At 54.5% G+C, this 24,335-nt stretch overlaps 1 protein-coding gene across 1 annotated transcript; it reads left to right on the forward strand.

Annotated features, from left to right (window-relative positions):
* The first annotated feature begins 269 nt into the window (after positions 1-269).
* DHX30 (DExH-box helicase 30) lies at positions 270-24,335 on the forward strand. The gene is made up of 19 exons (XM_042022289.1): positions 270-377; positions 6,354-6,484; positions 8,627-8,737; positions 10,688-11,043; positions 11,726-11,852; positions 12,872-13,021; positions 13,484-13,636; positions 14,384-15,205; positions 16,332-16,410; positions 16,897-17,001; positions 18,013-18,188; positions 19,437-19,643; positions 19,960-20,041; positions 20,515-20,708; positions 20,782-20,941; positions 21,179-21,336; positions 21,764-21,867; positions 21,944-22,083; positions 22,596-24,335. The coding sequence occupies exons 1-19, from the start codon at positions 341-343 to the stop codon at positions 22,829-22,831; spliced, it is 3,528 nt and encodes a 1,175-aa protein (XP_041878223.1). The 5' UTR covers positions 270-340; the 3' UTR covers positions 22,832-24,335.

The raw sequence follows: 24,335 nt of genomic DNA on the forward strand, positions 1-24,335 counted from the left end.
CGGTCCCGGCAGAGCCGCGGGAAGGAAAGGAGGGATGGAGGGAGGGAAGGCGGCGGGGCCGCTGCGCCTCTGCCGCGGCCCCCGCGGGCCCTGCGCGGGCCCCCGCGGGCTCTGCTCGCTCCCCCGCGGGCCCGCCGAGCCCCGCCGGGACGAGGAGGAGGAGGAGGAGCCCGAGGCAGCGCAGGGTGAGCAGCGGAGCCGGCCGGCTCTCGGCGCCCCGCGCGGCGCTCGCGCAGCGGAAGGGAGGGGCGAGCCCGGGCCCGCGGCGGGGCGGGGGAGCCGCCACATCCCTCCCTCCCTCCATCCCTCCTTTCCTTCCCGCGGCTCTGCCGGGACCGGGATGCGCGGCCAGGGAGAGGAGCCGCCGAGCTGCGCAGGTACCGGGGGGCGCCGGGGGGGACCGCGGAGCTGCTTTGTAGCCGCCCCGGCAGCCCTTTGTTGGCCGGAGTTGGGTTTCCCCGGTGATTCCCCTCAAGGTCGCCGAGCCGGGCCTGGGCGAAACTCCGGCCGCCTCCCGTCGCTGACGCGAGAGGAAAATCCCCCGTGGAGATGTGTCAGGGAAAGGGGATGGGTTGCGAAGCGCTCGGGCGGCGCCGGGCAGCGCGGGCCGTTAGGGCCGTTCCCCGCCTCTCCGTGCGCGGGATCCCGCTGGATCCACCTGGAGAGCCCGGGAAACGCCGATGGAGACACCGACAGCTCTGGAGCATCCGGCCTTCGGTACTGCAGCGTCCCTAAAGCCGGCCAGGGGTGATGTCTCTGGCCAGAGCCTGGAAGATTTTCCCCGTTTGGCTGTCAGTGGTGCGTGGGCCCAGGTGGGAAGGTGAATGCCTTCCCGCTGCTCGGAATCGTCACTGCTGTGAAAGAATGTTTAAAACTCGGGTCTGGTGTCACGTTTTGAATCGCTTTTTGTTGGATTATGGAGTGTGGAGAGCACTTGGAGCTTAGAGAGATGCGAGTGCTTTTGTGCCAGAGGTTGTGACTTGAACCATTTTCCCTTGAAAATCACTGTTTTGGTTTCAGTTTTCTTTCGTGGGCTGCGTTTTGGAAATTTGGGGTATTGTTACAATAGAACTTTTCCCTTTTTCTCAACCCTTATCCTTCTGTGGTCGGTGCTTCTTTCCCACTCTCCAGCACTTTTAAAGTTATTATTTTCTCTGTAATTTCAGGATTCTTTGGGTCTTGGTTCCATTTGTCTTTCAGAAGCTGCTGAGCTTTAATTTGGCGTTCATAGTGGGATGGTCTTTTAATTGTTACGTTCAAGCTGTTCAACAGAGCAGATTAACTCCCTGCTAAAGCAGGTGCTGAGCCACCCCAAATTATTGTTTAATGAGCTGCTTCAGGTGTTGCCTGAGAAAAGGAATAAACCAGGATTTTTTTTTTTCTTTCCTCTTTTGTATTTCGTCCGTCAGCACTTTTTTGTAATGTGTTTTCAGGCAGTGCCCGAGTACTTTTATTTTTGGTCTTCACTTCACTCGCCCTCCCAGTTTATGTGGTGGATTGACCATGAAGGGCTCTTGAGATGGGAGTGTGGTGATACTGGGATTGTTTCCAATAATGGATTTGTTTTTGGATGAACAAATAAAAGCCCTCAGGGTCTCGTGAACCTGCCCTACCTGTCCAGCTGCTACTTGAGCACGTGGAGATCATGAATGTCATTTGAAAAACCTCTTTCTGAGATTGGTTCTTCACCCTCAGCTTGTGGGCTGATGTCTCCTTAGCCATCCTCGTTTGGCTGCTTTGTTATTAGCCTTGGATACAAATACGGAAAAATCCACCCGGACCCGAGGCCAGCTTCAAAAAGTCACTGGTAGATCCGTGTTGTTGTCTGAGGCTTCACTTTTTTGGCTTAGACAGTGGGATTTGGGCAGCTCAGTCACTTCCCCTCGTTCCCGAGGCTGACGTGCCCTTGCCCTCGGGTTTGCTCCAGGAACCCTCCTCTGTCACTAATTAAATTTGTCCTGTAGAACCAGAGCAGAATTTGGGCTGGGCTGGAGCTCTGGATCCCTTCCTGGAGCAGGGCAGGTTCCTGATCAGCCCCAGTGGCTCCGAGGGGGAGCTTGGCCACTGCTCCTTCTCCTCAGCTGTTCCCACTTGCTTTTGGAGGGACCTGCTCAGTTTTCCTGGTTTTTAAGCTCTTGTTCAGCCAGGAGCTGTGTGTGGGTTTTAGTCTGTGTGTGTTGAAAGGGGCCATGTTCAGGATGGCTGGGGATGGTTTAAAACCCCCAAAATTCCCCAAAAAGCCATGTTTTGGGGTACTCGAAGCTAAGCTGCTGGGTGGAACTTTCTGTGTCTCCCTCCATCTCTGCAGTGGAACATGTCTGGGCTAATTCCTTGTGAGATGGATATTGTGGACCCACAGGGCTTTTTTTCTTTTTTGGGGATTTTTGATGTGTTGGAAACACTTTCGGGTTTATTACTTGAATTTGTTGTATCTTGAGGAATTTTGTCATTGCTGGCTTGTCCTTGGTGCTAATTTGTTGCTTTTCCAGGGAGCAGAATTGGAGAGAAGAGAGAAACTGATGTATCTCCTCTGTCCTCCTTGAACAGGACTTTGGGCTGTTTGGTTTGTGCTCTCGTACAGGAGTGTTTTCACTCAGATTTGTTGGGGTTTGTAGGAGGCTGGGCCACTCCAGCTGGGTGGTTTGTTGGTTTTGGGGTTTGGTTTTTGTGTTTTTCAGTGTAGCTTGCAATTATCCTGGACTTTCACAATTGAATTAACCTAAAGCGCTCACTGGCTTTGAGGAACTTTAATTAGTTAATTGGCTTCTTTGATAGCCCCACCCTGACTTGTCTGCTCTCCAAGACAGGCTTTTAATATTCCTTCGTGATCTTAGAGCTGTTTGGGTGTCATGTGTGGCTCAGTTTTGGGAGTATTGAGCTGTACTCCTTGTGCTCCCACTGACACAATTCCCACCCAAACATCCACTCTCAGCTGTGACAGAACTGAGACACTCCTTGGAGGAAGATGCTGAGAAATCTGATTTGGCAGGGAACATTCTGCAAATCCAGTTCTGCAGTTTGGGGTTGTTTCTTTAAAAGCTCCGAGGGAGGGATGGCTTCCTGCAGGATAAGATCCGTTCAGCTCTGGGATTGGGGCAGGAATGGGCTGAAGGTGATCCATCAGCCCCTGACACAGTCAGAATGTGCTGCTGGATGTGGTGTTTTCAGCTGGGGAGAAAACATTGCACCTTGTTGGGAATTCCAAGCCTGAGCTGTCACCAGAACTGGGCTTTGTTAGTCAGAGATCCTATTTTCCCCTCTAGAGCAGATTAAATATTTAGTCTTCACTGAGGAGTCACCTTAGAATGTGAGAAACTGCCTCGGTCATAGGTAATTGGATTTGGGGGGGTATTAAAAATGTGCTTCTTACACCTCCTATCACAGAATTTCCCAGGTTATTGTTTTTGAAAGAGGAAACAGCTGGAAGCCAAATAACCATGCTGGTGCTGGAGATTTGCTTTCTGCTTTTCTTTTTTTATTAAGTGAATTGAATGGTGCATTTGGGACTTGTGTTACTGTTCCTCCCTCCGTTTGTCCCACCACTGTGGAACGGAATAGAACTGCGGAGTGCCAAAATCTTGGATGCTTTTCCAGTTTTCCTGAGCAGGCCAAAGTCTGAATATAGAGAAACTTGCTTGAGTAGATAGAAATAGCACATTTGCTGTATAATTACACAAAATTGGCTCGTAGTTTTTTGTTAGGCTGAGACCATTTTCCTGCTCCCTTGGCCAATATATAGAAGGTAATTCATGGACAAATCGTGGTCGTAAATCACAGTAATTCCTGCAATTCTCCTGGAGTTATCCAAGGCTACTGAAAGCATTTCTCAAGATCCAGGTGGTTCTTCTATGGTTTGCAAGAAGAAGTTTCAAAACTGAGTGTCACCAGTGAATCTTCTGTGCTGAGCTGTGGATCAGCCTGCTGGGTTTTGCCAGAGAGGGTGATGGGATCAGCAGTGGCTTTTTGTTCTCCGTTAGCCAAGTGTCCCCAGGCTGACAGTGTCAGGCCTCCAGTGGCACAGCAGAACTCTGCCTTCTCTAAATCTCCCATGGTTTCCCAGTTGCTCAGCTTCCAGCTGGGCCCTCCTAGGACATCATCATGATGAACAGCTTCTTGGAGAGCATCTCTTCCACGTGCCTGTGTGACAGAGTCTCTCCTAAATTCTTCTTGCCTTGAACATCTTGGGAAGTGTCCAAGGCCAGGTTGGATGGGCTTGGAGCAACCTGGTCTAGTGGAAGGTGTCCCTGCCCATTTGTTAAATAAATGAATGGAAGATCTTCAAGGATCTTTCCAACCCAAACCATTCTGGGATTCTCTGCAGTTCCTCTGTGTCTTTATGACAGCAGCTCCAGAATCAGTTTCCAGCAGAACACGGTGGCACATCTTGGTGATGCTCTGATGAGTGACTGTTGGCTCCTCGTTTCTCCTTGGATTTGGTGGCTCAGTCAGAAATTCTGGTTTCTGGTGGTACTGCTGATCTCTGTGGTGGCTTCTGATTCATTGCTGAAACATGCCCTGAATTCCTGCAGGGAGTTCAGAAACCCTCCAAAAGGGAATGCTCACCCCCAGGGTGGTCTGCAGGGAGGTCACCCAAGTCCTGACTGCCCGGGGAGTTTGTGTGGGATGAGGCTGAGTGTGGGATGAGCTGTGCTTGCTGCTGCAGAGCAGGAGACCCCATCCCTCTCCCTGTTCCCTTGTGCTGCTTTTGGTACCTGCAGGACTGTGCTGGCTGATTCACTTGTGAGCCCAGCAAAAACGTGTGTGTTCCCTTTTCCTGCCTTGGTTTTCTGTGGGATTAGGGCTGCAGGTCGTCTCCTTGCACATCTGGGTTAGTGGGGGTGTTGGAGCCTGGGAGAAGGGACAGCTGCCCCTCTCCTCACCGGGGAGCTGTGCCACCTCTCTGTTTGTGAGGTGTAGGAACATCCGGAATTGTTATCCCATTGATCTGATCTCACTGGACCTGCTGCTGGAAGAAAAGGCCCTTCCCAGTGCTGGCCATGGCAGTGATGCAGGTGAGAGGAGTTGGAGCAGCTCCCTCACTGCTGAAACTGCTGGAGGTGGTCAGGGAGGAGACTGACCTGGGACGTGGGTGTGACATGGCTCTGTTGGGGGCAGTGGGATTTTATTACTGTTGTTTTTTTAAATGAGTGATTTGATTTGATCATCAGCATCCCCTCCCTGCTGTACCCTGAGCAGCATTTCCCTGTGGGGGCTGGGGCCAGTCCCACCTGCCCTCTGTCCTGCTGCCTCTGGGGCTGCTGTGTCTCCAAACACTGTTGGCAAACCTCTTTCCAGGGGATTCTCCAAGCAATTCAGATTAAACCACATTCCCAGGCTCTAATCCAGCCATCCCAGTCATTTCAGGATGAAGTCCTCAGGCATTTTTTCATGTTTCTACTGCTGGCTGGATCTAACGTGTAACTTGTGAGACCCTGGATTTAACCTGTGGCTGGGGGGGGACGTTGCAAACACCCAAACTGTTCAAAGTTGTTATTGCTCAGTTGGGTTTTGATACTGAGGAATAACAAACAGAGCTGGTGAGGAAAGGCACTGGGTCCATGCTGGTGCCAGCTGCTGGACACAAGCCCAGCTGTGCCCAGGTGGGCAAGAGGCCGATGGCCCCTGGGCTGTGCCAGCCCCAGTGTGGGCAGAGCCCCAGGGCAGGGACTGTCCCCTGTGCTGGCCCTGCTGAGGGACCCCCTGGAATCCTGGGGGCAGCTCTGGGTCCCTCCTGACAGGAGAGACCTTGAGGGCTGGAGCGTGTCCAGGGCAGGGAACGGAGCTGGGAAGGGGCTGGAGCCCCAGGAGCGGCTGAGGGAGCTGGGAAAGGGGCTCAGCCTGGAGCAAAGGAGGCTCAGGGGGGACCTTGTGGCTCTGCACAAGTCCCTGACAGGAGGGGGCAGCCGGGGGGGTCGGGCTCTGCTCCCAGGGAACAGGGACAGGAGGAGAGGGAACGGCCTCAGGCTGGGCCAGGGCAGGCTCAGGGTGGATATTGGGGAAATTCCTCCTGGAAAGGGTGGTGAGGCCTTGGCAGGGGCTGCCCAGGGAGGTTTGGAGTGCCCATCCCTGGAGGTGTCCAAGGAACACCTGGAGGTGGCACTCAGGGCTCTGGGCTGGGGACAAGGTGGGGATTGGGCACAGGGTGGATTCGATGATCCTGGAGGTCTGTCCCAGCCTCAGGGATCCAGGACCTTGCTGGTGCCTGGAGATGCTGTAGGTGAGCACCGGACCCTCTGCCTGCCCCCCGAGCCCGGCTCTCCTGGAGCCGCAGGGAGCTGGTGTTGGAACGCGCCTCTGAACGGGACTGCACAGCAACTGGGAGACATTTAGTTCCTCTTCGTTTTTTTTTCCAGATTCCAGAGACTTACTAAAGGAATTTCCACAGCCTAAAAACTTGCTCAACAGCGTGATTGGCCGAGCCCTGGGCATTTCCCATGCAAGGGACAAGCTGGTTTACATCCACACTAATGGGCCAAGGAAAAAGGTAATCCCGTGCTGCTGGAGGGGTGTTGGACATAGAGTGGGAAGGGAGCCACGGAACTGCTAATCCTGGAAGTAACTTTCCTAGAGAAAATCACAGAAGAGTTTTAATTCCACATAAAAGTTTCAAACAAGAAATATTCTCACTTCTTGCTATTTTTCCTGATCTCCATATGCTTTAAAGGTGTATAAATGCAGGGGCTGTTCCTCTTTTTGTGTGGATATTTTTCTTTTAAGTGACTTGTTGTATCTGGCCTTTCTCACCAGAAAGACACAGAGTCTGTGCTTAAATGTGCTTAAAGGTGTCCTACTACCTTAGAAAATTAAGATTTAAAAGCTGTATTCTAGCCCTTAGGAACCCTAGATTTGATTGTGGATTCCAATAGAAAAAATTCCGAAGCCAAAAATGTCCAATTGCAACCGGAAAAGAGGAGTTTGTTTGCAATGGAGGGAGGCTTCTAATAGTATTTAAGAGCAGGGTGAAATACAGCCTGTTTGTTAAATGAAGTGGAGGAATCCCAAGCAAACAGTTTTCCAGGTAGTTTGAGCTGTCACTGGGATGCCAGAGGCCCAGATCTGGGTCTGGGCTATGAACTGAGCAGGAATTCTACCTAATGGTGCTCCATGGTCAAGGTTTTGCCTCTTCCTGTCACACCAGCTCTCATTCCAGAGCTGAAAGCCCTTTCCAGCTGAAGTTTAACTGTAACCCACATTCCAGGAAAAGACTCAGTTCTGATGGATTAACATTTTCCAATAACATTCTGTCTAAAATTTCCCAGACAGTTTTTATTGCCACATCCTTCTTAAGCATCCCTGGATTTTAGGGGATACATTAGTAATGTTACTTCAGAGTTCTTCATTATTTGTGTTTGTTTTTCTTGCTCTTTCTCAAGCAGTAGTGCAGTTTCCTAACTTAAATTTTGGAATACCATAGCCAGTGCCTCATCCCTAAAATTTGGAATACCCCAGGCAGTGCCTCATCTCTTCAGTTTGTGTAATTGGTTCCCATTCTTGCCAGCACTTAAATAGATTAATGTGCAGAGTAACTTCAGATTAAAACAAAAAACTAAACCAGGAAAACAATAAGGGAGATAAAGGAGCCCTGGGAAAAAAATGAGGGTTGGCTCACAAAGAAAAACAAGCCAGCAGATGTGGGCAGAAGGACAGGTGAGAGCCTGGAGAGCTTTTGTTGGATGTGAACAGGGGGTTTGTGAGTACTTGGCCTTCTGAGACACCTTTTTTCCCAGCAGGTCTGTGCTTTCCAGGCAGAGCCCCGAGGCAAAATCCATAGTAATTCCCTGCAGAGAGCCAGGTTCAGGGGCAGGAAGGCAGCCAGCCAGGTGCTGGAGAGTCAGGAGCCTGTGCTCCAGCCTTGGAGGCTGGGCTTCCCCAGTGGATCCATCCATTGCCGCCTTTCATCTGTGCTGCAGAAACAGGAGAGAATTCCTTAGGCATTTCCCTCCTGGAGCCTTGTGGCATCTGCAGGGCCAGCAGCTGAGCGAGCTCTTGATTTGGAGCACTTCTTTGAAGAGGGCAGGCTTCATCTTTCAGCATTCTCTGCAGGATTTAGTGCTCCCATCCAGGAGGATGCTCCCATGCAGGAGCTGTGGTGGGGCTGTGGTTCTGCCAGTGCTTGTGTTGTGCTGGAGCTGGGTGCTCCTGTGCCCACTGAGTGCTGGAGTGCCTGGGAGCTGAGGCAACCCTGTGCTGCTTCCATGACAGTGAGGAAGACAGTTGGGAAGATTTCCTTGCTGTTGCAGCTGGAAGCTGTTGGAGAGGGGATCTTGCTCCGGGGCACACTTTGGTGTGCTGCAGAGTGCAGAGGGACAGCCCTGGAATGGAATTGTTCCTGTAATGACCTCCTGGCATTTATCCCTCGGTGCTGACACGCTGTGACACCACAGCCCATGCTGGACCTCAGCCCTGCAGCTCCTGTGGGGCTGTGGCACCTCTGGGCCCTGCTCAGCCTTTTCCTTCAGTGCTCCTGGAGTGGAGCTTCCTGTGAAGGGACCAGACAACACTTTGTTCACAGTTTTCTTCTGTGTTTCTCTTCTTTGCCTGGAGTGCAGAGATGGTTGGAGTGGGTGTGCTCTGGTGGAGGGGAGAGCTTGCCCTGGCTCATTCTCTGGTTCTCCTTGCCTTTCAGAAAGTCACTCTCCACATAAAGTGGCCAAAGAATGTGGAAGTGGAGGGCTATGGGACCAAGAAGATCGATGCGGAGCGGCAGGCGGCGGCTGCAGCGTGTCAGCTCTTCAAGGTGAGCTCTGCTGCTGCTCAGCTGGCCCGACACACCCTGCAGTGTGCAGCCAGCCTGGCCTGGTGATGGGAACTCTTTCATCTCTCTTTGCCTGTGCACTCCCTTAGTTGGCCCCTCTGGTAGTCAGGGGTAGAGGGTGAAGTCTTGAGTCTGAATCCATTTGAGCTTAAAATCCCGCTTGCGTCAGGTAGTCCTGGTCTTTGTTCCTTTTGTCCTGGACCTTAATCAGCTCCTTAGTCCCAGCATCTACAGCGAGTAGAGCATCCCTCAGGTGGGTTTGCTGGTCACTTACTCCCACTTCTGCCAGCACAGCTGGGTGTGTTTGCAGCTGTAGGACCTTCAGAGCCTCCTGTTTCCTCTTCATCAAAGCCAGCGTGGCAATTACATGTTGTGTTTTGCTGTTACTCTGACAGTTATGCTTTGTTTGGCACTTATGGCTAGAAATGGCTGTGTGCAGCCAGTATCAAACAGGCACAGTAAAACTCTGAAGGTCTCTCTCGACGGTGTTTTATAGCTGAGAAAAAGATGCAGTTTTATCTCCAGCTCTGCCCCTGTTACCTTGAGCAAGTGAGACTGATTTGAGAGTTTCCCATTGATCTGTGTGTAGAATGGGAACAGGGATATCTCTCTGCTCAGGAGAAGATGCTGTGCATGCTCTGACAGTGAGACAGGTTTTGGTTTGCTTGTAGATCAGAATGCTCTGTGAGGAAATAACCAGTTTTCAGAAATTCAGGAAGACAGTGTGAAAACTCAGCTTCCTCAGCTGCTCAAGCTGGTCCTCTAATCCTGGAATCAGCAAAACTTGTTTCACTCACTGACTTGATTCCACCTCACGCAGTCAGCGTTCACTGGGAAAACATCCTGGTTTTATCCTCCCTAGTCCAGTGTTGTTCCCTGCTTTCTTTGAGAGCCTGGAAGTTTTCAAAGGAAACTTCAAAGAAAAATACCCTATTGACACATTTTCCCCAAATTTTGGAAATGGCTGAAGTGTACTTTAGTTTAGAGCTTAAACTAAAACCCAGGCCCCTGAAACCACAGATTGAACATGCAAAGCTTTCTTTGCCAGCTAAACTGGAAGCTGGCAGAAGACCCTTGTGATGGAGGCCTTGTGTGATCACAGCTATAGAAAGAGCTACAAATGCTGCTTTAAAAAGCCATCAGTTCAAGAAAATTAATAGCATCTATTTAGTGCAGAGAGTGAATACAGAGGCTTTGAGTAGAGCAGCAAGCCAGGTGAACTTTGGTGTCTCAGGCACTTCCACAGCACAAAATAATACAGCTTTTTATAGTACAGGCCCATTAAGGCCATTAAAAGGTCTAAAGCTGTAACTTTTAATTTATGAAAATTAAAGCTAGAACTTACTGCAGCAGTCTGGTAAGAAATGGTGTGTGCTGCACTCCAGGTATGTCTGCAGCTTCCTGCAAGGTTCAGTCCTAAATGGTGATGGTAGGAGAGTGTTTAATTACTGCAGGCCTGCTTCAGAATCTGCCAGGTTAGGGACATTTTCCTGCTGCTTGTACAAAAAACTCTTCCTGGGAAATGAAAGATGAACCATTCCCTGAATTCTCATCCTGTGTTATCCCAGATTATGCCAGTTCAGAGTAGCCTTCCCAAAAAGATGCATTTCCTGCTCTGAGGGTGATTTCAAAACTTGAGGGTTCTAAATATAGCCAAGAGTTTGTAAAACCCCAATAAATCCTGGCCCACCCTTTCTAAGGAGCTGTGTGGGGCTGAGAGGCATGCCCTGGGAAGGGAGGGCAGGGACCAGATTCCCGTTGGTACAGAACAGTGGCGGGGGAAAGTTCAGAGTTCCTGAAAGTGCCTTTCCTCGCTCTCTCTCTGCGTGGGGAAGGAGAGGAGGGGACTGCTCCTGCCCCGCTGTCCCCAGCAGGGTGTGGGTTCCCAGAGCTGCAGGGGGGTGTTCCCAGAGCTGCCCCTGTCTCCTGCAGGGCTGGGGCTTGCTGGGCCCCCGGAACGAGCTCTTCGATGCGGCCAAGTACCGGCTGCTGGCCGACCAGCTGGGCTGTCCCGACGAGCGCTGGTGCTCCGAGGGCAAGTGGCGCTCCAAGTCCGGCCCCTCCCTCGCTGACCTGTCCACCTGCTGGCGCCGCATGGAGCCCGATGATGCCATCCAGCCCATGGAGCAGGGCAGGATGCCCAAAGCCATGAGGAGAGAGGAGCTGGAGGAAGGGGAGCTGGAGGAGGGGGAGCTGGAGGAAGGAGAGCTGGAGGAGGAGGCGATCGATGTCTCGGATTACCTGCCCATGGCACACCAGGACGCCCGGACCCCAGGCAGAGACGCCAGGTGGGTCTGGCTGGGAATGCTGAGCCAGGGCAGAGGGAAGGGAGGGTTTTCCTGTAGCTGGGGGGGGCCTGGAGATGGGCCAGAGGAATACTGGGGCAGCCTGGTCTTGTACCTGGCTGCCATCCAGGGAATGCATAGACTTCTTCTCTGCAGCTCTGCCCTCTGGAGAGACTGCCTCCAGTCTTCTGTGCCTAAGGACATTTCCATCCCCAGAAGTGGTGCATGTGCACTTACACCAGGTTTTGACCACCCTGCTTTTGAGGGCAGTGCTAAATATGCTCCTTTTCATCCCCTGCTTGAAGCTGCCTGCTTGACTTTATGAGCACAGATCTTGGATTTCTAATAGGCAGCAGGAGCAAGATCTGTAAGAGATGTAGGTGATGGTGGTTATTTCAGTGATGGGGTTTTTTATTCAGAATTATTTATTAATTAAATCTGTTTAGAGCTGTTTAGTCTGTAGCCTTGGTGTGAAGGTTGGATCACTCTGTAGTAGGTGGCTTTGCTGGGCTGGGTGGTCGTGACTGACAGATTTTAGTAGCAAGGGACAGCTGGACTCTGCACATGACCAGAATTACCTGGGCTTTCACTGAGTGGTTTCAGAGCTCAGCAGCACTCCTGGAGTGGAGTGGGTCTGAGCACAAGTGGGCATTTGTCCATCCAACTCTCCTCATGTTCCATGCAGCCGAGGAGGGAGTTCCATTGAAATGACAGACGACAACACCGCCATCCGTGCCCTGACGCAGTTCCCACTTCCCAAAAATCTCCTGGCCCAAGTGATTCAGATTGCAACCTCTTCCTCCACAGTCAAGGTAAGGTGCTGTCTGACCCCTGCCAGGGACAAAGCTCAGGGGCTCCAACTGGAATCATTTTCAGTGCTTTCTTTGGGCAGCAGAACTGGGGAGAGGAGGGAAGTTAGAACTAGACCTAGAGAAATCAGTGTGAACAGCAGAGAAAAGACTTTGTGGTGAGACATGAGGGAATGTCTTGATAGAATCATGAGGAATGTTGCTCCTGAGGCCAGGGCAGTGGAGGAGCTGCTGTCTGAATGAAGGAGATACTATCTAAGGTTTCCTTTCCCCATATATCTGCAACAAGCACAAGTTTGTGTTACTGGGAGCAATGTGTAGCTTCTGTGCTGATGGAATCTTTCCACAGCTCGATTCTTGCCCGTATCTGGTGATCCTCCTTCCCGGGATGTGTTACCCACCTCCTTCCCAGGAGGTGTTCAGCAGAAAGGAGCTGAGTTCCACCCCAAGGCTCTCAGGATGTTCCCCACAGCTGCTTGCTCTCACTTTGGCTTAGACAGCGCCTGGCAAGCTGAGGGGGTGGAGTTCAGTGCAGTAAACTCCTTCTAGTGCTCCATTTAAAAAAATCCCAAAAAATCCAACTAATCCAGCAAAAAACCCCGTGGTGAAAGGTCTGGAAGGGCCACACGAGGAGTGGTTGAGGGCACTGGGTTGGTTCAGCTGGAGCAGAGGAGACTGAGGGCAGAGCTCAGCAGGGGCTGCAGCTCCTCTTGAGGGGCAGCTCTGAGCTCTGCTCCCTTTGACAGGGACAGGACCCAGGGAGTGGCTGGAGCTGGGCCAGGGGAGGATCAGCCTGGAGAGCAGGGAAAGGTTCTTCCCGCAGAGGCTGCTGGGCACTGCCCAGGCTCCCCAGGGAATGGGCACGGCCCCGAGGCTGCCAGAGCTCCAGGAGCGTTTGGACAGCGCTGCCAGGGGTGCCCAGGCTGGGGCTGCTGGGGTGTCTGGGCAGGGCCAGGGGCTGGGCAGGGTGGTCCCTCTGGGCCCAGGCTGTCCTGCAGAGCCCGGTGCTGTCGTTCCTGCAGGAGTACATGCAGTTCCGCACGGTGGGCACCAAGACCAAGATCTGCAAGCTCACACTGCGCTGGCCCTGCCCCATGACCTTCGCTGCCAAGGGCCGGCGCAAGGTGGAGGCCGAGAACAAAGCAGCAGCTCTGGCCTGTCAGAAGCTGAAGGTGAGTGCCCCAGGCTCCTGTATCCCCTGGGGATGTGCCTGTGGATACAGCTCCTCCCACATCACTCACTGGGTTTGAGCCTGACAGGGGATGCCGGAAACTTCCTGATCTTTGGCTTGCTTAATGAGCTAATGCTTAATAAACATGAACTTCCAAACCTTGGGATTCACAGCATGCCAGAACCACAGCAAGGGACTCAACAAGAGGGTTTTGCAGTCATGTCTGCTGTTCCTCTCATGGGACTGTTTGAGACCTTGCAAGTGTTGTGTCTGGTGTGTCTGGTTCTCCAGAGCTGGAGTGGGATCATGTCTGGTTTCTTGCTGTGGCAAGAAAGGCAGGAATTGATGGATTTGGGATGGTAAGGAGTGGGCCTATCCAAACATGGGATCCGGGTGCTCTGTATACCAGCCCTTGGTGTGAGCAGCCTCAGACCTGATGGTGTTGTTTGCCTGTTCCCTGCAGAGCCTTGGCCTGGTGGACAAGAACAACAACCCCCTGAGCCATGCCATGTACAACATGACGTCCCTGCGGGAGCTGGGGGAGAACCAGAGGAAGCCCTGCCACATCAAAGTCCCTGAGGCCACCCTGCGCAAGATTGAGAACTACCTGAACCACGTAAGGCTCAGCCCCCTGAGGATCTCCTTTGCCTGATCCCATTTCACTTCAGGAATTGGATGTGTTTGAAAGCTTCCTGTCAAAATGTTGAGGGAATTCATGGTTTGATTGTTGCCACAAAACCTGATCAGTCTCTGCTGCCCTTTCTGGGCAGTGGCCTTCCCTTTGGAAGACTCCAGGACTCTTAAGGTTGAATCCAAAAGTTGTGATTGATAAAAAGTTCAGCAACTTCTAATCCCGTGAACATCTGGGCCAATGCTTTGATTTTTGTTCTAGACAATTCCTGACCTGTTGCTCCTTGTAGTTCTTCCTGTGGGATGTGGGACTTCTGTTCTTTCTTTTGCCAAGACAGAATATTTCTGGCTTAGCCAAACGCTTGTGTTTTGTGTAAGTTATGTGTCTGGGTGGTGGTGTAACTTGATAGTTTCCAAAAGTTGTCTTTGAGGGGCTGTTGTGTTGGTGAGCTGAAGTTACTGGTTTGTGCCTGTCAGTTCAGGCAGCAGCACTAATACCCCTCCTAAAACAGGGAATGCAGCAAGGAACACACAGGGGGCTGCCCAAATTAGTTCTCACTTTAAATAACCTCAGTTCCGAACAAGGCTGAGTTACCTAAGATCTGAGGAGACCTTGGCAGAGCCTTGGCCAAGCCAAACTGGCTGAGTCTGTTCCAGGCACTTGTTTCTTTCTGTCCTTCTTAGGACCGGTACTAACCTTGCTGTCCTCGCCAACTTTCTCGCTCTCTCCCAGTATCCCGTGGACATCAGGGAGTCCAGGCCCCGGATCGCTGATGACATGATGAACCTGACCAAGGAATCCGGTGCGATCAGCGATGCCATCACGGGGAAGACCTACATCCCCATGCTGGAAGCAGAGGAAGTGCGCCTTAGCCAGAACCTGCTGGCCCTCTGGAAAAGGAGAGGAGCCTCCTGGCAGGAGAGCCACCCGCTGCCAGTGGACCCTCACAAGGACACCATCCTGTCAGCCATCGAGCAGAACCCCGTGGTGGTGATAGCAGGAGACACGGGCTGTGGGAAAACCACGAGGATCCCGCAGCTGCTGCTGGAACACTACATCCTGGAGGGCCGCGGCGCGCGCTGCAACGTGGTCATCACCCAGCCCCGGCGCATCAGCGCCATCTCGGTCGCCCAGCGCGTGGCGCAGGAGCTGGGGCCCAACATGAGGAAGAACGTGGGCTACCAGGTGCGGCTGGAGAGCAAACCCCCTGCCCGGGGAGGGGCCCTGCTCTTCTGCACTGTGGGCATCCTGCTCAGGAAGCTGCAGGGCAACCCCAGCCTGGAGGGCGTCAGCCACGTCGTGGTGGACGAGGTGCACGAGCGGGACGTGAACACAGATTTCCTGCTCATCCTGCTCAAAGGCATCCAGAAGCTGAACCCCGACCTGCGCCTGGTGCTCATGAGCGCCACTGGGGACAACCAGCGCTTCTCCCACTACTTTGGGGATTGCCCCGTGGTCAAGGTGCCGGGCTTCATGTACCCGGTGAAGGAATACTACCTGGAGGAGATCCTGGCCAAGCTGGGCCGGCACCGGCACCGGCACTACGAGATCAAGGTGGGTGTGCAGTGTCGTGGGGGAGCTGTCCCCCTTGGATGGGGCACTGGCTTCTGGCCTATCAGCAGGGGGAGAGTTTGGGCCTGGAACTGCTCCTGCTTCCCTGTGGTTGTTGGACACTGCTTAGCTTTAATTCCACGTTAGTCCTCGTGAAGTGTAGTCGGCTTAGTAGAACCCCAGAGCAGTTTGATTAAATTATGCATGAAGATGACTCCACATTGAGGTCGAGTTGCTTTTGTCTCCCTTTAATGGGAAGTTTGATGTTTGAGTAGGCTGAGAGCTCGTTGCTGTGTGTACACAGACACAGAGTTGGATGTTTGCACACCCCGGGCAAGCATGGCCCACGACTGGGATGGTTGTGGCTTCCAGCACTGTTACCTCAGTGCTCACCGTCCTGCATGACTGAATTCCCTGACTGCTGCTTTCTGCAACTAGTCTGACTGTTCCTCTGGAAAATGCCCTCCAGACATGTGCTGTGCTCTGGGTAATCCTATACCAGTGGTGGGTCATGGAGTCACAGACTCACTGAGGTTGGCTGGCATCTCCAGACGTTTTCTGGTCCAACCTGCTGGTCTGGAGTCTTTCAGCCCGTTTTTCCAGCCTTGGAGAGATCCCTCCCTGTGGCTGAACAAGTGTCTGAAGTATCAGCCACTTCTCCCAGTCCTGGATGATCAGCAAACTCGCTTGGGGTATCCCAGTGCCTCCAGGGCATTCTTCCTGTTTCTGCTGTGGCAGGGATTTTATCTGCGCTTTAATGGTCTGTTCCAAATTACTGAGAGATACAGAAGCTGCTGCTCAGAGCCTGATGGATTTGAACTCCCAGGTGCATGTGGCACAGTTTGTCCACAGGTATCTCATGGGAATTCTGTTAATTGTGAGGTGCTGTTCAGCAGAGGTGCACAGATCTCAGCTCTGAGATCTGGACAATGGGAAGGGACTGTGCCTTCTCTCTGGCAGCAGTTGTGACCAGAGCAGGTTCCAGATGGAGCCCAGACCAGGCTCCTGGCTCCAAGTCCTGGGCAGGCTGTCCAAGTACAGGCGTTTGCTGTCTGCAGAAGGTGCTCTGGAGGGTGCCCCTGTGCTGTGTGCTGACACCTCCCTGACCTGCCTGTCCTGTTCCACCCAGCAATCCGACGATGAGTGTGTCCTCGACCTTGACCTGATCACTGACCTCGTGCTGCAAATCGATGCCCACGGAGAGCCAGGTGGGTCCTGCCTCACCTCGAGCTCTTTCCTTCTGCTGGGGGGAGAGAAAGGGAACCCCTCCAGACACACCCCGATGCCTCTTGTGCAAGGGCTCCTTGAATTCCTGCTGATCCAAGTGGTCTTGAGCCATGTGGCACAAGCAAATTCTGAGTCTTTGGCTAAGACAGGGTTGGACTCCTCAGTGTCCTGGGCAGCTGGTCTAGGACTTGTCTGTGCTCCATCACTGGCAGCCTTGTGCTGCACAATTGCCTTTTGTGTTGGAGCCCCATCCTGTCAAATACCCTTGCCTGGAGGGTGATGTTTTTGGGAAGAAGGCAGAACTCTCAGGTGACTTCCAAGAGATTGAAGTGTTTCAAAGCTCCTGGCTATTCACTGTCAAACCCCAGGTAGCCTGGTTGCTTTCTGCCCTGGAAACCTGTGTCTCCAGCTGGGGAGAAGCACCTGGATTTTGAGGTTGTGTGTTCTTAACTGCCGGTGTGTTCCAGGTGGGATCCTGTGCTTCCTCCCTGGCTGGCAGGAGATCAAAGGGGTGCAGCAGCGGCTGCTGGAGATGCTGGGCTCGCAGAACAGCCGCTACCTCGTCTTGCCAGGTGAGAGGGCAGGGCCAGCCCCTTCTTCCCAGGATTCAGGAGAATCTGGGACAATTGGCTCAATGTGCTCCTTCAGCTTTGCTCTGGTACAGTGCTGGTAAGCTTTGATGTCCCAGCTGTGTAATGGTGTGTGGTAAGTGTGAGTAACTCCTCCTAGCAGAGGCTGAGTAACTCCTGTGTGTGATCAAAGAGTGGCTTCCCATTTGCCTCCAGCAATTCGGAATTAGGCAAGGGGAAAGCAGCTCAGTTCTGCAGTGTTGTGGCTGCATGCTGAGCCTGCACAGAAAAGATCTCAGGACCTGTTTTGTGGGATGCAGGTGAACTCCAGAGCTCAGCTTTGATCAGTGAATTTAACATTCCTTGCCCCAGGAGGAAATTTATAACAAAAGCCAGTTTTGCTCTGCAAAGCTCTTTAGGGTTTTGGCATTTTTTGTTTGTTTTTTAGCAGCTCTGCCTATTTAATGTCAAACCAGGCCAGGGAGGAGCAGAGCTTTGAGCAGCTGGGCTGTTAATAAGTGCAGGTGTTGTTTGGTGGAAGGTGCCTGTTCTCCTCTGCCGCTGCTGGGGATTCCTGCGCGTCGCTGAGCTGTGACAGGGCAAAGCTGGGGCACAGGACAGCCACGGGCCCTTGCTGAGACCCACTTCAGACAGTGGACCCAGGTGGTAGTGAGGATTCCCCATTCCCCTGCCCCAGGGGACTCTTGAGGAGGGGCAGCTTCAGAACTGGATTGTGGGAGGGAGTGGGATTTCTGCCAGGGATATTCCTGGGGTGCTCTGGGACATGAGGTGAGCAGAGCTCCTGCTGCTACTGAGCCACAGGTTGAAGCAACTGAAATGAGGCCTTCCCAAATGACTTGTGGAAGATTCTTCCTGGGGTCTGGCTGGCAGGAAGCTGCTGGCTGTGACCATTGGTAGCTGGTGTCCCCATTTCTGCCCCCATCTCTGGAAGCAGGGGGTGATGGTACAAGAGAATCTCAGCCGGGCGGGACTGACTCTGCTTTGATTTCCCAGTGCACTCCAACATCCCCATGATGGACCAGCAGAACATCTTCCAGAGGCCTCCACCAGGCGTCAGGAAGATTGTCCTGGCCACCAACATCGCGGAGACCTCCATCACCATCAACGACATCGTGCACGTGGTGGACAGTGGCACGCACAAGGAGGAGCGCTACGACCTCAAGACCAAGGTACTGCTGCCCTGCTGCCTCTGACTCATTTGGGGCACTGGAGAGGGCTGTGGTCAGAGGAGTGTTGGAGGTGCCATTAAGAGGATGATGGAGCTGCTTCCTATTTGGCCCCTGGGACACAGGCGTTGTGTCCCTGTTTGGGGACAGTGTTTGGCTCCTCATCAGTGTTTGCTGTGTCCAAGCTCTGAGCCAGGCTCCCCATCAAATTCTGAGTTTTTTCAAACAAATTTAAGGCAAATCCTACTCCCTTTCCAGCTCTCTGTTTCACCATAGAACATCTGTAGCTTTTCTGTTTGCTTTCAGCCTTTTTCTATGATTTCATCAAAAATCTCTTGCTGGCCCTTGCAGGGCAGCCCTGACCTGTTAGATTCTGCTCAATTCCAGCTCTCCTGGCCCAATCCCACAGCCTGTTCCTCAGCTTTCCGAGGACGATCTGCTGCCCCAGGGCCTGTTCCTGGCAGTGCTGGGCCCTGGGAAGGGTCTTGTTCCTACACCTTTGTAGCAAGGTGAAGGCAACTGTGCTGCTGTTGCTGTTGGGAGAAGGAATTCTGGGAGCATCCCTCTGCCCCTGTTCTAGAACATCATCTCCCAGGGCCAGGTGGCCATTCACACCTTGGAGCAGTTCTGGTTAAAATCCAACCCTTTGATATTTTCTCGGTTTTATCTCAGTTCAGACTGCAGACCCCGAGGCAGGGCTGGGATGGGGAGCCCTGGGATGGGGCCTGGGACAGGTGTCCAGCAGGTGGCATCTGGGTCCCATCCATGCAGCCCCGGCACTGCTGCCGGACAGAGAGCGGCACTGCAAGAGGCAGGAGAGAGGGAAAGGCACCCCTGGCCCTGTGGGACCATTCATCAGTCCTGAGGAGTCTGAGTTCTCTTGGCTGGGTGGAAAGATGGCAAAGGGAGGGACTTTGGATAAGGGCCTGGAGTGACAGGACAAGGGGGAATTCCCAGTGCTAGAAGGCAGGGTTAGATGGGATATTGGGAAGGAATTCTTGGCTGTGAGGATGGTGAGGGGCTGAAATGGATTTTCCAGAGAAGCTGTGGCTGCCCCTGGATCCCTGGCAGTGCCCAAGGCCAGGTTGGACAGGGCTGGGAGCAGCCTGGGACAGTGGGAGGTGTCCCTGCCCATGGCAGGGGTGGCACTGGATGGGCTTTAAGGTCTCTTCCAGCCCAAGCCAATCTGGGGTTCCATGGTGTGAACAGAGCAGAGCTGTGGGAGCGCTCACCCTGCTCCTGTCCCCACAGGTGTCCTGCCTGGAGACCGTGTGGGTGTCCAAGTCCAACGTGGTGCAGCGGCGCGGGCGCGCCGGGCGCTGCCAGTCAGGCTTCGCCTACCACCTGTTCCCGCGCAGCCGCCTGGACAAGATGCCCACGTACCAGGTGCCCGAGATCCTGCGCACGCCCCTGGAGAACCTGGTGGTGCAGGCCAAGATCCACATGCCAGAGAAAACGGTGAGCACAGCTGCCTGCAGGGAATGAGCAGGGTTCATGGAGCCCCAGGGACAGGAGCTGGAAGAACCCAGAGTGCTGCTGCTTGGGTTCTTGCTTTGCTGAGCACGGTGCTGCCCAGGGAGGTTCAGACCAGGAACTCTGTCGATCTCTGAGATTACAGAGTGTGTCTGGAAGACTGAAGGAATGGAGAGGGCTGAGTTCATGTCCTTGGAGGCAAACAAAGAGGGAATTATGTTGCAGTCTGGGTTCCTGAGGGCTCTCCCACATACCTGTATGGGAAACAGGCTCACTTTTTCCCTTCCCTGCTGTGTTGCAGGCAGTTGAGTTTCTCTCCAAGGCTCTGGACAGTCCTGACATCAAAGCTGTGGATGAAGCCGTGATCTTGCTGCAGGAGATCGGTGAGTTAATTCTCAATGGAAACACATCTGCTGTCTAAACGTGGGAAGTGGGAGTTGGCCCAGGCTGCTGTGGGGCAGACTGGGCAGGATTGTCCCTGGATGGGGATGGCAGTTGATAGTGACTTTCCCAAACCCCATGCTCTGTGCTGTTTTATTTCCCACACTGCTTTGCTTAAGAATTGGGGGTAACTTCCCAAGGTTAAAAAAAAAAAAGGGGTGGGGAGGTGATGGAAGGGAAGTGGTGATCTGGAGCTGAGGGCCGGGCCTTGTTGATGGTCCTGTGGCTGTGACAGCTGTTTCTTTGTCCTAAGCTCAGTTAGACCTGGGGGGTTCTGCGTGCTCATTGCAGGCCCCTGTCCTCGTGCCTCTTCAGGAGGTCATCCCAAATCTTCCCAGCCCTGGCAGTTCCCAAATGCCCTGTTTTGGCTGCCCTGGGAGCTGATGGATGTGCCACGTGGGTGGCTCTCCTGCAGGAGTGCTGGACCAGCGGGAAGCCCTGACCACTCTGGGCAAACGCCTGGCCCAGATCTCCACGGACCCTCGGCTGGCCAAGGCCATTGTCCTGGCCTCCATCTACCGCTGCCTCCACCCCCTGCTGGTCATCGTGTCGTGCCTGACGCGGGACCCCTTCAGCAGCAGCCTGCAGAACCGCGCCGAGGTGGACAAGGTGAGGAGCCCCCCTGGCACAGGAGGGAGCGGGGGGCGGGGCTGCCCGTGGCTCACCTGTGTCCCTGTCCCAGGCCAAGGCCGTGCTGAGCCGGGAGAGCGGCAGTGACCACCTGGCCTTCGTGCGGGCGGTGGCGGGCTGGGAGGAGGTGCTGCGGCGCAGGGACAGCCGTGCCAGGGACAACTACCTGCAGGACTACTACCTGTACGGGCCCAGCCTGCGCTTCATCAACGGTGAGTTCGGGGCCATCCTGCCCCTCCCCTGGCCCCACACAGCTGCTGCACAGGAAGGGACACGGGGCACAAGTGGGCTGTGCTGGGCCAGCGACCGTGGCACCGGGCAGCGTCTGGCTTTGGCCCAGGACAGGTCTCCTGTCCCAGCCTGGGCTGGTGCTGCCCTGCTGGGGTGACTCATTCCATGGGGGAAAGGAGAGGGTGAATCTCATCCTTGGGCCTGTCTCCTCGCTCCAGGCCTTGTCAAGCAGTTTTCTGAGAACCTCTACGAAGCCTTCCTGGTGTCGTCCCCATCCGACTGTACCATGCCCTCGTCTGTGTGTAACCAGTACAGCGAGGAGGAGGAACTGGTCAAGGGCGTCCTCATGGCTGGGCTCTACCCCAACCTCATCCAGGTACTGGCGCTGCCATCGCTCTCTGGGGATTGCTGTCACCGGAGTGCTGAGGTGCAGAGATGCTTCTGCTCTCCTGGGAGTGAGTGTCCAAGCCAGGCTTCTGCCCTGTGCTCTGTCCCTGATCCCCACTCGTGAGGAGTGGCCACCCCGGCTTGTGTTGGGTCCATGCTCAGGTTCTTGTCACTTGGTCTGGGAGCCACTGAGTGGCATTTTCTTCCTGTTTGCTGCCTGAGGTGGCATCTTCCTCCTCCTGTTGTCTGTCCCTTGCCTGGCACTGGGTGACTGCCAGGTGTGGTCACCCCAGAACGCGCTCCGCTAAGCCATGGAGCTCCTGGGAGTGGAGGGACATCATCCCCCTCCCCCTGTCAGAGGGGTGGCTGTGGCTGCCGGGGCTGGTGCAGGCTGTGACAGTCCCCTCCCGTGGCAGGTGAGACAAGGCAAGGTGACGCGCCAGGGGAAGTTCAAGCCCAACAGTTACGCGTACCGGACCAAGGCCGGCACCGTGCTGCTGCACAAGTCCACCATCAACAGGTGGGTGAGCGGGGAGGGGGTCCCACGGGGCAGCGGCTGTGCCGGCCCGGCCGGGCTGACGGAGCTGCCCCTGCAGGGAGGCGTCCAAGCTCTACAGCCGCTGGCTCACCTACTTCATGGCCGTCAAGTCCAACGGCGGCGTCTTCGTGCGGGACTCGTCCCAGGTGCACCCGCTGGCCGTGCTGCTCATGACCGACACTGACATCCACGTGCGAGGTGAGTGCTCCGGGGGCGCCCAGCCTGCTCTCCCTGCTCCCCCTGCTCCCTGGCCCCAGTTCCTGCTTCCCAAGGCTCTCGGGCTGGGCACGCATTGCCGTGGTGGGGCTGTGCAGGTGAGGGTTTGTGAGCTCTTCCTGGCTGCTGCTCTGCAGGGAGACAAAGCCAGCCCCCGCAGGCTGAGCCTTGGGGCTGTGCCTGGAGCATCCTGGGGAGGGGAGCTGAGCTGGTAGGATCCCACTTGTCCCTGGGGATGTGTCCCTTCAGCCCCTGGGGTTTTGGCAGTGCTGCAGTCGGTCTCTAGGCCGCGAGCTCAGTAGGGCTGTGCTGTCAGTCACCTCCTGTGGGAAACGGGGAGGATCCCAGTGCGTGCTCAGAGCTGCCTGGCTTTGTGGGAGCTGTCGGCCCAGTCGAGTCCCCGGACCTGGCTGAAACGAGTGTGGGGAGGAGCTGCCCCAGGGGCAGCGGAGGAGCCCGAGCAGCCCCGCTCACGTGCTCTCCCTCCCCCCAAGATGACGGCTGGCGAGCGACGGTGTCCCTGACGGACAGCGACCTGCTGGTGCTGGAGGGGGACTCCTACACCATCCGCCTGCTGCGCGACTTCCGCGTGTCCCTCTCCAAGATGGTGGAGACGTGCCTGTGCTACGAGATGGCCGCGATCCCCGGGGACCTGCACCACCAGCACAGCCAACTGCTCGACATCCTGGTGGATCTGCTCAAGGGCCCTCCCGGCAGCTTCGGCTCGTAGGCAGAGCTGCAGCCTCGTGTGGGGACTTGTAATTTGTATAAAGATGTTCACAAATGTTTATTTAAATAAAGTTCTATTTATCCCTTGTGAAGTCATCTCTCTCCATCCTAGAAGATTAATGTTGTCTGAATCTCCTGCTGTCGGCTCCGTGCACGGTCACCGCGTGGGAAGAGCAGCGCAGTCCCGCCGGGAATGGACTGGGAGTGCCGACGGACCCCGGCGCGAGCTCCGTGGACGCCCACCCGCCTCCTCCGCTCGTCCCAGCGCCGGTCCCTGACCGGGAACAAGGACACGGCTGCTGCGGGCCCTCCTCTGCCCCCTCCCCACGGGGCCAGGCTGGAGCCGCTCCGGGGCCAGAGCTGCTCTGGGCTCAAGAGGAGGACGGATGTCCCGGCTGTGCCAGGATCGTGGATCCAGCAGCTCCGGCAGGGAGGGGATCGCTGATCGTTGTCTCTCCACTCTCCACATGGAGGAAGCCCCGAAAGCACCGGATGGAGAGGAATTCCACGTGGGATCCGAGGGGCCCTGCCAGCCCCAGCACAGTCGTGGTGTCTGAGTGTGAGATGTGACTCGTCCTTCCCAACCTGCCTGTACTTCTCGTCCTCTTGCGTTGTTCCTATGATTTTTTTTTAAAATTCCTGTTCTCCCCACGTGGAGGAGGCCGGATCCCTGTCCCTTGTGCAACACAGGACGTGATTGTAGCTGCCAGGCTGCCTGTGAGCGCCGCTCCTGCAGGAAGCCAGGAGCAGAGGCACAAAATCCTTTGTTTTCTATGAACAGGGACCATATTCTGTGGAAGGAGGATTGCGACAGGCACAGCACTCACTGAGGAATCTGGAGTTTAGTCCCAGCTTTGCCTTGGATTCTCTGTCCGAAGAAGACAGTGACCTACCTCACAGGGCTGTTGTGAGGGTCGGGGTTTGTAACGGGAGCCCTCGTGCCCAGGGCTGTGCCCCCCCGGGGCCTGGGCTCCTTTCTTTTTAATTCCCATTTCTTACGCTCTTTGTACCTGCAGCCGGGAATGGGAGCGAGGCCGTTTCCATGGCTCAGGGGCTCCTGCCCCGCGCCCCCCGGGGCCACCCTTTGGTTCTCCCAGTTCTACCATTTAAGTTACTGCTCATGGGCTTTAAGGCGCCGTGGCTGTGCCAGCACAAGGCCCAGGGGGGCCCTTCCGAGGCTCTGCTCCCCCCGGCCCTGGGGACGCCGGCGCGGGGCCCTCGGAGTCCTGCAGCCTGGGGTCACTCCAAACTGCTCATCTTCATTTCACTTGCTTGAGGTTGTCACTATTATTTGACCAGTGTTTGTTTCTTTTGGCCTGTATAATGGGCAGTATGGTTTTCCCTTCCAGCAGGTTTAAAAAAAAAGACAAAAAAAAAAAAAAGACTAAGCTATTGTCTAAATGGTTCCGAACTAGTGTGATATTGGGATACTTCCGTGGCTGTTATGTGATACTGGATCTTTTTACAACATAGATTAAAGACAATAAAAAGGGATAGAGTAGGAA

The sequence above is a fragment of the Corvus kubaryi genome, unplaced genomic scaffold (genome assembly GCF_017639235.1).
Source record: "Corvus kubaryi isolate FWS band 111438036 unplaced genomic scaffold, C.kubaryi_AGA036_p1.0 37193, whole genome shotgun sequence".
In the NCBI taxonomy this organism is placed as follows: Eukaryota; Metazoa; Chordata; class Aves; order Passeriformes; family Corvidae; genus Corvus; species Corvus kubaryi.